The sequence below is a fragment of the Mercenaria mercenaria genome, chromosome 1 (genome assembly GCF_021730395.1).
Source record: "Mercenaria mercenaria strain notata chromosome 1, MADL_Memer_1, whole genome shotgun sequence".
NCBI lineage: Eukaryota > Metazoa > Mollusca > Bivalvia > Venerida > Veneridae > Mercenaria > Mercenaria mercenaria.
The window spans coordinates 72,281,545-72,298,525 of record NC_069361.1 but is presented as its reverse complement, the minus strand read 5'-3'; the positions used below and the strand labels follow the sequence as shown (position 1 = coordinate 72,298,525).

General features: G+C 36.1%; 2 protein-coding genes across 2 annotated transcripts; both read left to right on the top strand.

Annotated features, from left to right (window-relative positions):
- The first annotated feature begins 980 nt into the window (after window positions 1-980).
- LOC123565374 (glucose dehydrogenase [FAD, quinone]-like) lies at window positions 981-2,741 on the top strand. Its single transcript, XM_053517312.1, has one exon. It carries the CDS (start codon window positions 981-983, stop codon window positions 2,739-2,741), a length of 1,761 nt encoding a protein of 586 aa, XP_053373287.1.
- A 7,440-nt stretch (window positions 2,742-10,181) lies between these two features.
- On the top strand, window positions 10,182-11,969 carry LOC123565385 (glucose dehydrogenase [FAD, quinone]-like). The gene has a single exon (XM_045359256.2). The coding sequence runs from the start codon at window positions 10,182-10,184 to the stop codon at window positions 11,967-11,969; it is 1,788 nt and encodes a 595-aa protein (XP_045215191.2).
- The last annotated feature ends 5,012 nt before the right edge of the window (window positions 11,970-16,981 follow it).

Below are 16,981 nucleotides of genomic sequence, written 5' to 3'. Positions count from 1 at the left end.
TAAGGCATTAAAGATGTGTTTTGCATAAAAAATGTAAAAAATGAGATGAATTAGAGCATATTTGACAAATTACGAAGATTATTTTTCGTTAAAGTAAGTTGTCCAGTTGTCAAAAGAAATTTAGTCACAAATATTTAAAGTACATTTGGTTATAGTATAAACTTTGCTACGGAAAAAATAAAGATAAAATGTACATATTCGTACGAACTATAGTTAGATTATGACGTTTGAGAACTCAATTTATAGACTCGTCTGCCAATTAGAAAAATCAGCATGATTCACTTTGCCTTATTAGCTAAGAACCACTATTGTACTGACAGAATAACATTATCCAAATAACGGACCGTTCCATTATTAAAAGTACAAAAACATTGCTGACCTCAAAAAAACGAATTATAAAGCATTCGATATACCCTACATACTATTGTAATCAAGTAATTTAATCATGCGTCCCGCACTAGTTAACATCAATAGGAGAATATTTTACAAAGGCTATAACAATATAGTTTTTTTTATTTCATACGTGACTTTACGGATGATAAATTTAAACAAAATATTAAACAGATCTAGCTTCATTTTAGGTCTAAAATAGTTTCATGTCTGTTAGTACTATGTTAAATGATCGACTGACAGTGTTTCGTTTCGTTATTGCTTTAGGTTAAAACTATATCCATACATTCATATAATACGCTTAGCTCAGTAGGTAAGAGCGTTGGTCTACGGATCGCGGAGTCGTGAGTTCGATCCTCGGGCGGGGCGTATGTTCTTCGTGACTATTTTATAAAAGACATTGTGTCTGAAATCATTAGTCCTCCACCTCTGATTCATGTGGGGAAGTTGGCAGTTACTTGCGGAGAACAGGTTTGTACTGGTACAGAATCCAGGAACACTGGTTAGGTTAACTGCCCGCCGTTACATGACTGAAATACTGTTGAAAAACGGCGTTAAACCCAAAACAAACAAACATTCATATAATAAAAATGGAATTACCAAGGCTTACTGCCCTTATTGTAGTTGTTTTCGCTGTAGGATATGCGGTATTCTTTAAGTATAAGAATAAGCCAAGTATCGGCGAATCTATTTTATCGGATGAAATTAGTGACGAATATGATTACGTCGTAGTCGGTGGAGGATTTGCTGGTTCCGTTCTCGCGTCAAGGTTATCGGAGGACGCAAACTATAGTGTTCTTCTTCTAGAAGCTGGGGAACACTTTGATTATGACCAAAATATTCATATACCTTCGATCGCTTTTAACTTTTTAAAGTCAAATAATTTCGCATGGAATTATAAAAGCGAAACAGAAAAAGGAATATTTCTAGGATTGAAAGACAAAAGATCTGGGTCAAGTACGATAAATGCTTGTATGTATGCGAGAGGCAGTCCGTTTGATTTTGAGGAATGGGTAAAGAAGTATGGCTGCAAAGGCTGGGGTTATAATGACCTACTTCCTTATTTCAAGAAAGCCGAGGATATTCAAATTCCCCGGCTGAAAATGTCCAAGTATCACGGAAGTGGTGGACCAATTGCAGTATCTAATGCGTTCTCTATCCCTCTTGCTAATTATTTTATAAAAGCTGGAAAAGAAAGGGGATACACGGAGTCCGATTATAATGGGAAAAGCCAGACAGGATTCAGTCGTGTACAAACTAATGCTCGGTTTGGAGTTCGAAGTGGTACAGGACTTGAGTATCTTGGTAAACGTGGTAAAAGAACAAATCTTGACATTTCTGTCAACAGTCTCGTTACAAAAATAAAGACAGAAGAAAAGGTCGCGACAGGTGTTTTCTTCATCAAGCATGGACGTAAACAATTTGTAAAGGCAAAAAGAGACATAATAGTTTCAGCAGGTGCATTCAATTCACCGCAGTTATTAATGTTATCAGGCATAGGTCCGAAAACTCACCTCCAAGATTTAGGCATACCAGTTGTACAAGACGTACCCGTTGGACAAACATTTGATGACCATATTAATATTGCCATTTCTGCTAACATAAACCAATCCGTCCATCTTGACAAAGAAAAAGCACGAGGATTATGGTCTACAATAGAATACACACTGCTTGGAACAGGACCTTTAACCTCTTTAGCTACAGCTGTAGGATTTCTTCACATCGACAAGACTAAAATGGGAAAGGAGAGGCCAGATATTATGATTATTTTACTACCAACCACAGATGAGAACACTCTTGCGAACTACAATGAGTCAGTTGCAGAGGAGCTTATTTATCCTTACATAAACACGCCTGGATCTACTGCTTTTGTTTCTTTATTACACCCAAGGGTAACCGGTTCCGTGCAGTTGCGCAGTACCGATCCATTTGACAGCCCACTATTAGATACGAATCATCTGTCTGACAAGCAAGATGAAGATGACCTGTTAGCTGGTATCCGAATGTTTGAGGAGCTGATTTCAACGGACGCAATGAAAAGCATTGGTGCGGACATAAGCATTAATCAAGCGTCGTTTTGTTCTCATTACAAATTTAGATCTGATGATTTCTGGAGATGCATGATACGGCACATTGCACATAATTTCTACCACTCAACAAGTACGTGTAAAATGGGGATGAAAGGTGATCCAACTGCAGTTGTAGATTTGGATCTCAGAATTAAAGGCATCAAAAATCTTCGCGTCTGCGATGCCTCTGTATTTCCAGCTGTGACGTCAGCAAATACGAACGCTCCAACCATCGCAGTTGCAGAGAAATTTGCAGATATGCTAAAGAAAGAAAGATATTAAAATGACACGCAAAAAAGACTCATACAAGATCAAGTATACATGTAAAGAACAATTTCCATAAAAACTGGTGAAAAAAAATTGTTAAACTAGATATTTAGATATTTTATTAGTTTCTTTTTCTATGAAAAACCAGTTGAAGATCGTTTACTAGGGTGGCATTCTGGAAAAGTCTAAAATTCTGATTTGATCGGCAATGTACATAAACAAAATGCTTTCATCAATTATGATTACTAATCAGATTGACAGTTGTATAAATTTACCACATTTTAACATTATTTATACGTATGCATCATGTAGTAAAATATTTAAAGTTAAGTATAATGCTGAATGATTTAAGCACTATACAAATGGTCTGAAATGTGATAAAAGTCTGACAAAATTATGTGATAGTGATCAATAAAGCAGGGAAAAGAGTAACAAATAAGGAAATATTTCGGCCTGGCATAAGCCTTGTTGAACAATTGTTAATGGTAAGGTCATTTTATTCTCATTAGTGACCTAGCTATATCTTTATGTAGGTATAAGCCATATGTACTATTTAGTTTTATATATTAAGCAATTAAAGATATATTTCGTTAAAATGTCTATGTTTATATTTTCTTGATGTAAAAAAAGATAAAAACCTTTGAAGATTTAGGCTATAAAAAATAGTGAAGCGTTATACCCAGCTTCATGGATATAACTTAAGGCATAACTTAATTTCCTTTTTAATGTGAATCATTTGATAAATATAGAGCTTTATACCTATGCCCATAAAGATATTGCCAAAAATATATTGGAAGTATTTAAATTTTGTGAAGGTTTTAAATGTGTTTTTAGGCACAAGGCTTAGTGCGTATACTTATTTCACGGTGTGTATGCATATCGGATCCCTTTCTGTGGTAAATGAGAAAACGGGTCCCTCTCTGTTGGCGCACAGGACCCTCTAGTAAACAATGAACTCCAACGTCGCCGCTTTATTAGGAAGCTCGGAAAATCGACATTTTCGTCCTGAATACAGGTTTGTGCATAAAAACATATGAACCACGGGAAGACGTAGCTATATACCCTTGCTTTTTGTCGTTACATTTGTTTTATCAAATGACACAAGGCCAAACGAAGATGGAGTGCAGACAGAGGGTATCAGCTCAGATAACATCAGGCAATGTTTATGAAACTTCCAAAGTTTCCAGTACCTAAGATGTGAAGTCACCGATCCCATCTTATTTGTAAATACATTTTATGTGGTTGTTTTCGTCATTCTCCCTACTTTCGATTTCGTTAATGCACGGGATCCCTCTTGGTCGGTGCAAGTTTGCCTCACAGGATCCACCTTGACTCTCTGCACCCAGCACGGGAACCCTCTTTGTGACAAAATTTTCTAACGGCACCGGCCCCCTAAGTTAAGTTAATAACTTCAAATTAATAAATTAGACACCATTAAAAATATGTTGATAATTGCCTAAAATCATTGCAATAGAACAATGCAGTACTGCATAAGGTCTAAATGACCTGAAGAAAACAATGTTTCATCAGTGGTATGGGACGTTTCATACATCGCTGACAGCTCATGGTTGAGAGTATAATAACATTCAGTGACGTTTTGAAAATTTAAGTGTTCCTTGATACGGACCGGTACATCACAGTTCAGTGTATCATTTCATTAAAACCGCAGGATATCATATGAACAGTTTTTATTTGTCTATTGGAAGGTGTTGAAAATGCATTTAACCCGTGCTGTACTGATTAATTTAGTTTGATAAGAATGCATCAAAATGACGTTGGACCGCTTAAATGGTAGAGACGTTTCCATAGATAGGAAAGAATAATGCTCAAGTTCTGAGATAAGAAATTTTAGTCACGTTCAAAAGTTCTTGTCTATCACAATTTCGAATCTCACTACATTAGGACCCCAAAAAAAATTATAACTGCACTTTCCATGTTATTTATAATACCCTTCGTATACATATATGTATTTATCTTATTCTACTTCATTTGATATACAGAATAAATATAAATCCCATAAGATTAGCGATGGTATGTATTTATGATTATGTATGATAAACATGTAATTTGTTTGACAGAATCTGTATAGATCTGTCATATGCATCAAGAATATCTTCAGGCTTTTAGCTTTATGCATATAACATTTACTATATATAGAAATCTTATTTTAGTATGATGAGTGTAAAGATAATTGCTCATGTTTATTATCACCATGTATTACAAGGATAACTTGATCCGTCTCCCATTAGTCTCAGGTCATTTGTTTTGCGTGCCATCTCTTTCATTTTACAAAACAATTTTTGTAGATGACAAAAAATGCATTATTATTTAGTCTGCGATGTTAACTAAATACTTATCGACTTCTCTTACTAGACCCTTACTTTTTTACTTAAAAAGAAATAATACTAAGATACCCAGATTCTAGAAAGAGTAAAATTGTTAACTCATGTCTTGTTAAAAGTTATTACAAAAAAGTGTAATTACAGATCCGTAAGAAGACCCATGTAGTCATGTTTAATTTCAATCGATAAAACACAAACCTCTCAATCCATGTAATTAAAAATTCAATTTTCGCAGAAGATGTTCTTCACAACTTTTCTAACTGTACACTTTGTTTTTGTTTTACAAATGTATTATATATTGCCACATTTCAATGATTGTTTTATTTTTGAAAGAAACGTTACAATGATAACAATCAGACATACATTCATTGAGCCGTAAAAATTATAATAAGATAACCTTAAAAAATAAGTCACATAGTTAGTCTGGGCGCTTGTCGTTACGTGGAAAGTAGTGCTACCGGCAGGAATAAACATTTTTGTGGCCAACCTCACACATGTCAAGAGCTAGAAGACTCCCTCATTTGTACAGGTGAACTATTTTGCAAATTGCGTATTTATAGGTTATAAGATTTGCATCAAGAAACAAGCACAAGTTCTCTAACGGAGGCTTTATTCGACTTTAGGAACACAATATCTATTCAAGAAAGAACAAATGCTTATCTCTCGGTGGAAATAATATTTTTACCTACAATTATATACATTTTACTATTTTGGCTGAGTAAAGTTGAAAATTTTTATTAGTACTTAAATGTTCTTTTGAGCCCCACTACACCAAATTTATGTGATGTCATTAGTGACGTCATACAACTTATATGAAGGATGTGCCATTATTAATACAAATGTAAATTGAATTGAAAAATGAGTGTGAAATAATTTGAAGTACATAAATATTACGAGTTTAATGTGTCATGTGGACATTTGTGTGAATTTCGATTTTAGGGTTACCCCACAGTAACTGTAACTGTAAATTTATGAAAATAAATCGGTCATTTATAATATCAACATTTGGCAGAGATATCAAAACAAATGAAGTGTCAGCATAATTGTTAAAAGTGTTTCTCATATGTATATGTAAACGGTAACGATATTTTGCATATCTATTTTCATGTTACAAAGATTAAAGTTACCAGTTTATAGTCGATCTGTATTGCATATGAAGTAAACAATTTCATAGACTATAGACTCACTTTTTTCTGCACCTTTTTTTCGTTCCGTTCTATTCTATTCCCAGTTAACAAAAACTGAGAAATTTAATAAAGTGCTGAGTAGTTTGCCAAAAAATCTAAACTTTTGTCCGCAAATTAAACACTAGTTTACCTTAGCGTCGTTAGAATATAGCAATGAAAAGAGCTTCGTTTCCTAAAGCTGTACATGATCAAAAGGTGACAAAATGAAGAACATACATCTTGGCTATTAAAGACTAAAACGTTACAAAGTACACTTGCAAATGAGCTCGTATGTAGCATTTCTTTTAGTACAGGTTATAACTAAATATTCGTGATGTTATTCCTTGAAAAATAAGATTGAGTGGCGGCAGTGGCTGTGCTGCATATCTGCAATATTTAGTACCTTAGCTGGTGTCTCGTATTAAGGTAATACTGAGTTAAAGTTAGAATAGTCAACAAATGAACAAAAGCAACCCTACTACCCAACGGTATATGGTAAATCAAGATGAGACGACTGCAGATATGCTCTATAAATTTTTCAAATGATTATGTTGAGTTAAAGGAGAAGTGGAAGAAACTTGACCAATAAACTATAATACAACTTTGTCTAACAGTTGCTGCCGAGTGATTTATTACTGTACTGTAATGGGTTTTTCATCAGATATTTGTTACAATAAGATGTAAATCATTGATTGTATATATACTTTTTCAAAGAGCAAACTGAAAGTCTGTCGTACGAAAAAATGTTTTCCTTAATCCGAAATCGCTTTTTGTAACATTTACTCGAAATTTAAAGACTTTTCGTGATAAGTCTTATAATTAAAATCTAGAGAATGACTCAGTAACTCAAAATTTCTCAATGGGTACTTTGAACTTAATTATTTTTCTCAGATTTGTTATTGCTTTTATTGTTGTAACCTTTTCATGGTAGAGTATGTCTAAAATGTTAGCCAACTTCGAATGAATATGATCGAGACGCAAATAAAGTAATGCGCGATACCTAATTCTTTGAAAACATGTCATCAATAAACATGTAACTTTCTCTTTCAATTTGGAAATAATAATTATAAATACTATAATATACACGTACATGTAATAAATGTTCTAACGCAATACTCAATAATTTGCATAAAGATAAAATTAATGGGAGGTCATTTTTGAAATTTACATACTGTTTAATGATTAAAAAACAAAAAAAAAAAGGCAAACTTTCAATGGTTTCACTTAAAATATACACCTGCTCAAAAACAGGACGCACGTTTCATCGGTAGCTGAAGCTGCACAAACCGAAGGACGCAGGTTACTGAAAACAGCTGTACAAAGCAAAGGACGCAAGTTTCATTCAATTCCTGCAGCAACACAAACGAAGGACGAACGTTTCTATCGGCAGCTGCAGCTGCACAAACCAAAGGACGCATTTTTCTTTCGACAGCCACAGGAGCATAAACAGAGCACGTTTCTTTTGAAAGCTGAATTTGCCAAAGCAGCACACGGGGCACATTGCTTTCGACAGCTGCAATGGCAGCTATACCAATAAGATGACGCACGTATTTTGCTACAGCTGTCGCAGCAAATACTAACGACCCGTGTCCCTTTTGAAAGCTTCAGTTACGCACGTGTTTTCCGAAAGCTGCAGGTGCAGATGCAATAATCCGAGCATGCACGCTTCCTTCTTTTGTCAGCTGAAGGTGCAGCTGTACAAACCAGTGGACGCACGCTTCTTTGACAGCTGTAGGTGCTACTGTACCAACCAGAAAATGCATGTTCCTTTCGACAGCTGCAGGTGCTACTGTACCAATCAGAAAATGCATGTTCCTTTCGACAGTTGCTACTGTACCAACCAGACGCAAGTTTCTTTCGACACATGCAGCTGCACTAACCAGAGGACGCATGTTCCCTTCGACAGCTGCAGCTGCACCAACAAGAAAAGGCATGTTCCTTACGACAGCTGCAGCTGCACCAACCAGAGGACACACGTTTCTTTCGGCAGCTGCAGCTGCACCAACCAAAGGACGCATATTCCTTTTGACATCTGCAGCTGCCAAACCAGAGAACGCATGTTCCTTTCGACAGCTCGAAAGCTGCAGCTGTATCAACCAGAGGACGCACGTTTCTTTCGACAGCTGCAGCTGCACCAAACAGACGTCGCATGTTCCTTTCGACAGCTGCAGCTGCAAAAACCAGAGAACGCATGTTCTTTTCGACAGCTGCAGCTGCTCCAGCCAGAGGACGCACGTTTCTTTCGACAGCTGCAGGTGCTACTGTATCAACCAGAAAATGCATGTTCCTTTCGACAGCTGCAGGTGCTACTGTACCAACCAGAAAATGCATGTTCCTTTCAACAGCTGCAGCTGCAACAACAAGAGGACGCACGTTTCTTTCGACAGCTACAGGTGCTACTGTACCAACCAGAAAATGCATGTTTCTTTCGAAAGCTGCAGCTGCACAAACCAGAGAACGCACGTTTCTTTCGACAGCTGCAGCTGCACAAACCAGAGGATGCATGTTCCTTTCGACAGCTGCAGCTGCACCAACCAGAGGACGCACGTTTCTTTCGACAGCTGCAGATGCCACTGTACCAACCAGAGGACGCATATTCCTTCCGACAGCTGCATGTGCAGCTGCACAAACCAGAGAACGCATGTTCCTTTCGACAGCTGCAGGTGCTACTGTACCAACCAGAGGACGCATATTCCTTCCGACAGCTGCATGTGCAGCTGCACAAACCAGAGAACGCACGTTTCTTTCGACAGCAGCTGGTGCTACTGTACCAACCAGCGGACGCATATTCCTTCCGACAGCTGCATGTGCAGCTGCACAAACCAGAGAACGCACGTTTCTTTCGACATCTGCAGCTGCACAAACCAGAGAACGCATGTTCCTTTCGACAGCTGTAGTTGTACAAACCAGAGTATAACGCTTTTTTTCGACAGCTGCAGGTGAAATTGCACCAACCAGAGAACGCATGTTCCTTTCGACATCTGCAGTTGCATAAACCAGAGGATTCGCTATTTTCGACAGCTGCAGGTGAAATTGCACAAACGAGAGGACACGTTTCGTATTAACAGCTGTAGGTGAAGTTGCAGAAACGAGAGGACACGCTTTTTCAACAGCTGCTAGTAGTTGTATAAACCGAAGGACACACTTTTTTCGACAGCTGCAGGTGCAAAACACAAAGGTCGCACGTTTCTTTCGACAGCTGCAAAGATTGCCGAAACACATACAGAGAACATTTCATTGGACAGTTCACTTGTATAAAACAATGGACTCGCGTTTCATTCCACAGCGCTCAATAGGGTCTTTTTCCAATACTCTGTGGTAGTATTAGTCAAAAAGTAAAATAAGATAAATTACTTATAAATATCAACTTAACTAGTGTGAAGATCTTTGATACCGAACTATAAAATCTATAAAAATATTTCAGCTTCAATTGTGCTTCGTCAGACTTTCATTTCTCTGGGAATAAAAGTGTATAAACAGTGTAACTCGAAATGAGATCAATTAAAGCACATATGACCAATCACGAAGACTAATATTCGTTAAGATAAATTGTCCAGTTGTCAAAAGAATGTTAGTCATAAATATCTAAAGTAAATTCGGTTATAGTATAAACTACGGAAAAAAGAATAAAGATAAAATGTACATATCAGTACGTACTAAAGCATTTGATATACACTATATACTAACGACATGTACTAACTTAATCATGCGTTCCGCACTAGTTAACATCAATAGGAGAACATTTTACAAATGCTATAACAATATAGTTTTTTCTTTCATACGTTACGTTACGGGTGATAAATTATACAAAACATTAAACAGAAGTACATTCAATTTGAGCTCTAGAGATAGTTTAATAGCTGTTAAAAGATCGACTTATAGTGCTTCGTTTCGGATTTGGTTTAAGTTAATATTCATATCCATGTTTTACATTTATATAACAGAAAATGGAGTTAACAAGGCTGACTGCCCTTATTGTAGTTGTTTTCGCTGTAGGATATGCGGTATTTTTCAGATATAAGAACAAACCAAGTGTCGGCGAATCTATTGTATCGGATAAAATTAGTGACGAATACGATTACGTCATTATCGGTGGAGGATCTGCTGGTTCCGTTCTCGCGTCAAGATTATCGGAGGACGCAAACTATAGTGTTCTCCTTCTAGAAGCTGGTGAACACTTTGATTATGACCAGAATATTCATATACCAGTGTTAACTTTTCAATTTTTACGTTCAAATTTAGCATGGCACTATCAAAGCGAAACAGAAAATGGAATGTTTCTTGGACTGAAAGACCAAACAACCTTGTTGAATAGAGGAAGAGTTCTCGGAGGGTCAAGTTCGATAAATGCTTGTGTATACGCGAGAGGCAGTCCGTTTGACTTTGAAGAATGGGAAAAGAAGTATAGATGTAAAGGTTGGGGCTATAATGACCTACTTCCTTATTTCAAGAAGGCCGAGGATATTCAAATCCCCAGTTTGAAAACATCAGCTTATCATGGCACAGGTGGGCCAATTGCAGTGTCGGAATCACTTTCTACGCCGCTGTCTAAATATTTTATAGATGCAGGAAAGGAAATGGGATACATGGAGACAGATTATAATGGTAAAAGTCAGACAGGATTTAGTCGTGTACAAAATACTGTCCGAAATGGAGTGCGTAGTAGTACAGGACTTGAGTACCTTGGTAAACCAGGTAAAAGACAAAATCTTCACATTTCTGTCAACAGTTTTGTTACAAAAATACAGATAAAAGAAAAGGTCGCGACAGGTGTATACTTCATCAAGCAGGGAAGAAAACAATTTGTAAAGGCAAAAAGGGACGTTATACTATCAGCTGGTGCATTCAATTCACCGCAGTTATTAATGTTATCAGGCATAGGACCTAAAAGTCACATTCAAGATTTAGATTTACCTTTGGTACAAGACTTACCTGTTGGAGAAAAATTTGATGACCAAATTAATATTGCCATTTCTACTAAGATTAACCAATCAGTCCATCTCGACAAAGAAAAAGCACAGGGACTATGGTCTCTGGTTGAGTACACAATGTTTGGGACTGGACCTTTATCTTCCTTAGCTGACTCTGTAGCGTTTCTTCACATAGACAAGTCAAAAATGGGAAAAGAGAGACCAGATGTTATGATGATTTTAGTACCTACTACTTTTGATGATAGTAGTATGTTTAATTACAATGAATCAGTTACAAAAGAACTTATTTATCCTTACATAAACACACCTGGATTTGTTGCAATGATTTCTTTATTGCATCCAAGGGGCACAGGGACCGTACGCTTACGGAGCACAGATCCTTTTGATAGCCCGATATTAGATACAAACCATCTGACAAATAAACAAGATGAAGATGACCTGTTAGCTGGTATCCGAATGTTTGAGGAACTAGTTTCTACAGAAGCAATGAAAAGCATTGGCGCTGATATAAGCATCAATGAAGCGTCTTTTTGTTCTCATCATCAGTTTAGATCTGATGATTTCTGGAGATGCATGATACGTCACATTGCACATAATTTCTATCACTCAACAAGCACGTGTAAAATGGGCATGAAAGGTGATCCAACTGCAGTTGTAGATTTAGATCTCAGAGTGCAAGGAATCAAGAATCTCCGCGTCTGTGATGCCTCTGTATTGCCATCTGTGACGTCAGCAAACACGAACGCCCCAGTTATGGCAGTCGCAGAAAAATTTGCGGATATGCTTAAGAAAGAAAGACATTAACATGACACAAGTAGTAGATGAAACATGTACATATTTACATTTAGGCCACACCAAATTGATTTCTTGGTCATCGGATTTTTCCCAAAACAAATAGGAGCGAGCGAAATATAAGTAAAAAATATTTGTTTTCAGATTTCACCTATTTTTGGAGCGGGCGAGGAGCGATTTGAAGAAAAAAAACCTTGTCACAAGAATTAACAAGCACTGCCAAAACAAAACATATGTGTATTTTAAGGATCGCAGCAAAACGTATGTTCCTATCACCAATTATTATTTGATGACACTGTTTTAATAATGTTTATGTTCATCTTGAGACGAAAATGACTCCCGAAAACTTTATCTAATTTATTTACATACTTTAACTGTCATATCGGCCGTCAATTTTGCATACAATTGCAATTGTTGAGACAAATAAAGAGGCTGAAACATGGTCTCCTGGTGTTTTAATGGACAATTGTGATTATAAGTATTAAATTTTATGAATCCCTGTTGCGGCAGAGGAAGTAAGTTGTTTGTCTAAACAACAAGACCATAATCACTGCTTTAATATGCAAACTAGATGCTTGTTTGAACAAGTTTGAATACAAACAAGTTTCATATTGATGTGAATATGTCTCATATATAATACATTTTTTACCAAAAGGAAAATAGCTGACTTCACCAAATAAATTGAAATAATAATGATTTCATGAAGTCGCAGAACAAAAATGCGTTTAAATATATTTATAGTTTCGAAACTGTGTCAAGGTATTTGTTGTTGTTGATTTGTTTCGACTGTGATTTAATATGTTCTGTTTCAAAAGTAGTAACAGTGTGCCTTTAAACCATATCGTTTCGCATCACTTAAAGTTACACATGTTGTATTTGTTTAGTGTCATATTTATCGTAGTTCATGGCAGCCGAGGACATCGTGAAAAAATGGTGCATTCAGGAGCATGAGGAAAGTTTATGAAATTTCAAGGATAAATTAACACAGTCGTGCAACTGACGGGGATTAGTGCAAAAGATACCAGCGGCACGATATAATTATAGCGTTAATTTACCATTTATATAATTATTCAATTCTTTTCTATAAATAAGTAACAAGAAAATACACCATTATGAAAAAAAGTACGTTATGAGTACGTTATGATAGATATGCGCTCCTTGTCTGGCGATGTTCGTTCCATCCTGTGGAAGGTTTTGAGCATGTTCAAAATTTAGAACGTACACCAACGGACAAATTTGTCCGTTAGATGTACTGTAGCAATGCGCTGATATCCGTTCTGTTCGTTACTCGTGCGTTCCCTATTCTGTACTTGTCCGGTTCACATCCGTTCTTGTCCGGTGGTCCTGATTCACGGCCGGACTACTGCCGGACATGCAACAGATGTAACGTATGTTTAACGGACGATAACTGACAAGAACGTTTTGTCAGTTTCTCATGCGTTGCGCTTACGTTTTACGCGGTACAAGCCCGTTACTAGTACGATGATATCCGTTAATTGAACGTTGTTCGTCCTATATATATATATATGCGTTAATCTTGCGGTCGTTGTACGTTTTATGCGCCCCATACATCGATCGCGAGAGCACCGAGCAGCAGCGGGGGATGCATTTCGTCACCGGATAACTTTCTGTCGCAATTTTTCTATTCGTTTGGCGTCCGTTAGCGCTATACGGTGTAGTGTGACTGACACATATACAATAAAATATAATCTAACTGAAAAGAACTGGTATAATTTATATTAATTTACATGTACTATAATTATCCTTGTGTCATGAATGTTATAAAGCTATTTTATGAATTGAACTGTCTACCCTAACCTGTGTAATCTCCTTAGTTTTCCTTCATTAGCTAACTATGCCGTTTACTGCAGAATAGTTATTGTATTGCATGTGCTGAAAACATAACTCCTAATAATTGCGAGCTATTAGTTACATTAGAACTGGTTTACTGGTGATTGATTTACCTGTTTATACAAAAGCATTTAAAACATGATTTCTACCTTTGGTCCCCACTCCATGTGTCAAAAACATATATATTTCCTGTGAACAGTGTTTATCATCTGGACATTTTAGCGAAAATATCGTCTGACAGATTGCTGATGACGTCACCAAACCGGAAGCCATGTTGTTTCTATATTTCGGACATTTATTAGAAATGAAAGTATGACAAGCCGTTAAGGCAAAATTAATGGAACTACAGCAATATGCAAAATATAATGATACCCAATTAAGCTCCAGTACAACATGTGCATTTGATATATAGGTCTGTCATTTAAAAAAGATTATATTGTATATTCTCACAAGATAACTTTGCTACTTTTTAATATGGTAGCTGGTAAAATTCTTGCCAAAATCTTAGACCGAGATGGATCTAGGTCTGAAAGAATAGATCTAGATATCACTTGTTAAAAGTATATCTTTGGTAATATGCAGTCTAAATGTAAGATTGTTCAGTGTTCTTTTTGTGTTGAAAAAAAAAAACTTTTGAAATCTGTTTGAAATCATAGACTTTTAACTTACCTGAAGTATTGGAAAATATTAATATAATTGTGTATCAGGTTTTCCATACTTGACACTTTTTTATGATTACATCGGTATCATGGGAAACAACTTTGTCTTGTCAGATTTCAACATGGCCTCATAAGCGGGAATTTATGTATTTTGTTGGGTTTATTGTCGCACCGACACAATTTTAGGTCATATGGCGACTTTCCAGCTTTAATGGTGGAGGAAGACCCCAGGTGCCCCTCTGTGCGTATTTCATCACGAGCGGGCACCTGGGTAGAACCACCGACCTTCCGTAAGCCAGCTGGATGGCTTCCTCACGTGAAGAATTCTACGCCCCAAATGAGGTTTCGAACCCACATCGATGAGGGGCAAATGGTTTGAAGTCAACGACTCTAACCACTCGGCCACGGAGGCCCCACGCGGGAATTAATAAACAATAACCAGATACATAAAGTTTTCAATTCTTTATAATAATGAGGAAGGATGTAGGAAGCACCAAAGAAATAAAAAATTGTGATGAATTGTTTTCTTTAGTTTCGTTCGTTTTGCGCACGTTAAGTACCCCGTTATCATGAGAAACCAGGCTACATCTAGAAGTCTATCGTTTATTGTAAAGGTAATTTTGCACATTTGATAAACCGGGAGTAATGACATGACATCATTATCTGGATAAAGTAGAAAAAAGCCAGGGTTCGACGTCGAAATTGAAAATCAGTTCGTGAATATATGGTAACCGGTTTGTGAATTTATTACAACGGCAACGTTATTTTTTTAAGTATAACATTTGGCATGTTGAATAACTCGAAAATATGTCTTAGAATTAGCTTGAAATTAGCGGAACTCCATAATCTTGGCAAATATTTCAAAAACAAGCATATTGACTAATACATTTTTTTTTCACCATGCCATATTTTTACTTACGACTGTGAGGAGTTTCATTAAAATATCCACTGTAGGAAGATCTATTCGCGAAAATATTAACAAAATTGTGACTTTCCCATAGACTCCCATTATGAAAACTTGTGTGAGGTGAAAATGTTTTAAATCAGTCTAGCAAAAAAAAAAAAAAAAAAAAAAAGAAATCGAACATACAACCCTAATTTTTATTCAGAAGTTTTGAAAAAAAAAATCAAGGTTTAATCAAATTCTACAAGTTGATCCGAACGTGCAGAACTACCTAAATATTTGTTTAAAAAAACCATTAGAACTAAATTAAGATGTTATCTGTATGAAGACTGCGACAATAGTAACTTAACACTGTATGGGAGAAGATCGAAATGAGCATACTTTTATTACATGGACACAGACACAGACGTATAGATACTAACTACTGTCAAAATAATACACATTTTTCTAACTTTCACAGAACAATGTATGCATGTACGCCTTTGTACGCCTTTGATTTATTTCCTTGTTTACAATAAGAGTTCTTTTTTAGATTTTGTGACTTTTAGCTCGACTTTTCGAAGAAAAAGTAGAGCTATTGCACTCGCCCTGGTGTCGGCGTCGGCGTCGGCGTCGCCATTGGTTAAAGCTTTTGATAAAGTCAAATATCTTTGTTACTATCAAAGCTATTGACTTGAAACTTAAAATTATTATTAACCATCAAAGTTTACACTAGGAGAAACAATCTCCATAACTCTGATTTGAATCTTGGCAGAATTATGCCCTTTTTTAACTTAGAATTTCTGTTAGAATTGTTGATACAGTCAAACATCTCTGTTACTATTAAAGCTTTTGACTTGAAACTCAAAACAGTTATTTACTATCAAAGTCTACACCAGGAGACACAATTCCCGTTACTCTGATTTGATTTTTGACAGAGTTATGTCCCTTTTTAACTTGGAATTTTTTTACTGGCAAAGCTCTAATTCAGAGTCAAGCACTGAGAAAAATCGAGCGCACTGTCTTACGGACAGCTCTTGTTTAAAAATTGGGTGCGGTCAAAACTAAATAAAAATTCATTAACAGCTTAAATTTGTAATGCTCAAACTTTATTGCTGGTAATCTCCGATTAATATAGCATACGTCAGCATATCTCCTGGATTTGATCCAAATGGTATAAACGATATTAATTTAGTATAATATTGTAGCAGGAAGAACTCCCGTCTGTTTTCTTCTATTTTATTGACGGTGAATTACCTGTCAGATAAGTAGAATTATCCATTCGATAAAGACAATATTAATTCATTTTAATGTTGTATCCGAAAGAGCTCCCGTCTTTTTTCATCTTTCTTATTGACGTTTACCTATAAAAGAAGTTCTGCTCAGATGGAATAAATATCTAGCAAGGTGGATGATCAATAAATAATAAAATCATATAGATTAAAATATTCCTTTAGGTCATTTGATTCAACATATCACACTATTTAAAACTCATTGAACGTATAAAAATGTGCACCTACAAATGAAGCCACATATAACTTTTAAATTATTTCAAGAACATAAATAATTATTATAATATATCCGAAGAATTTGTAAACCTCCCTTTCCCCGTGTATATTAAAAAGACCACT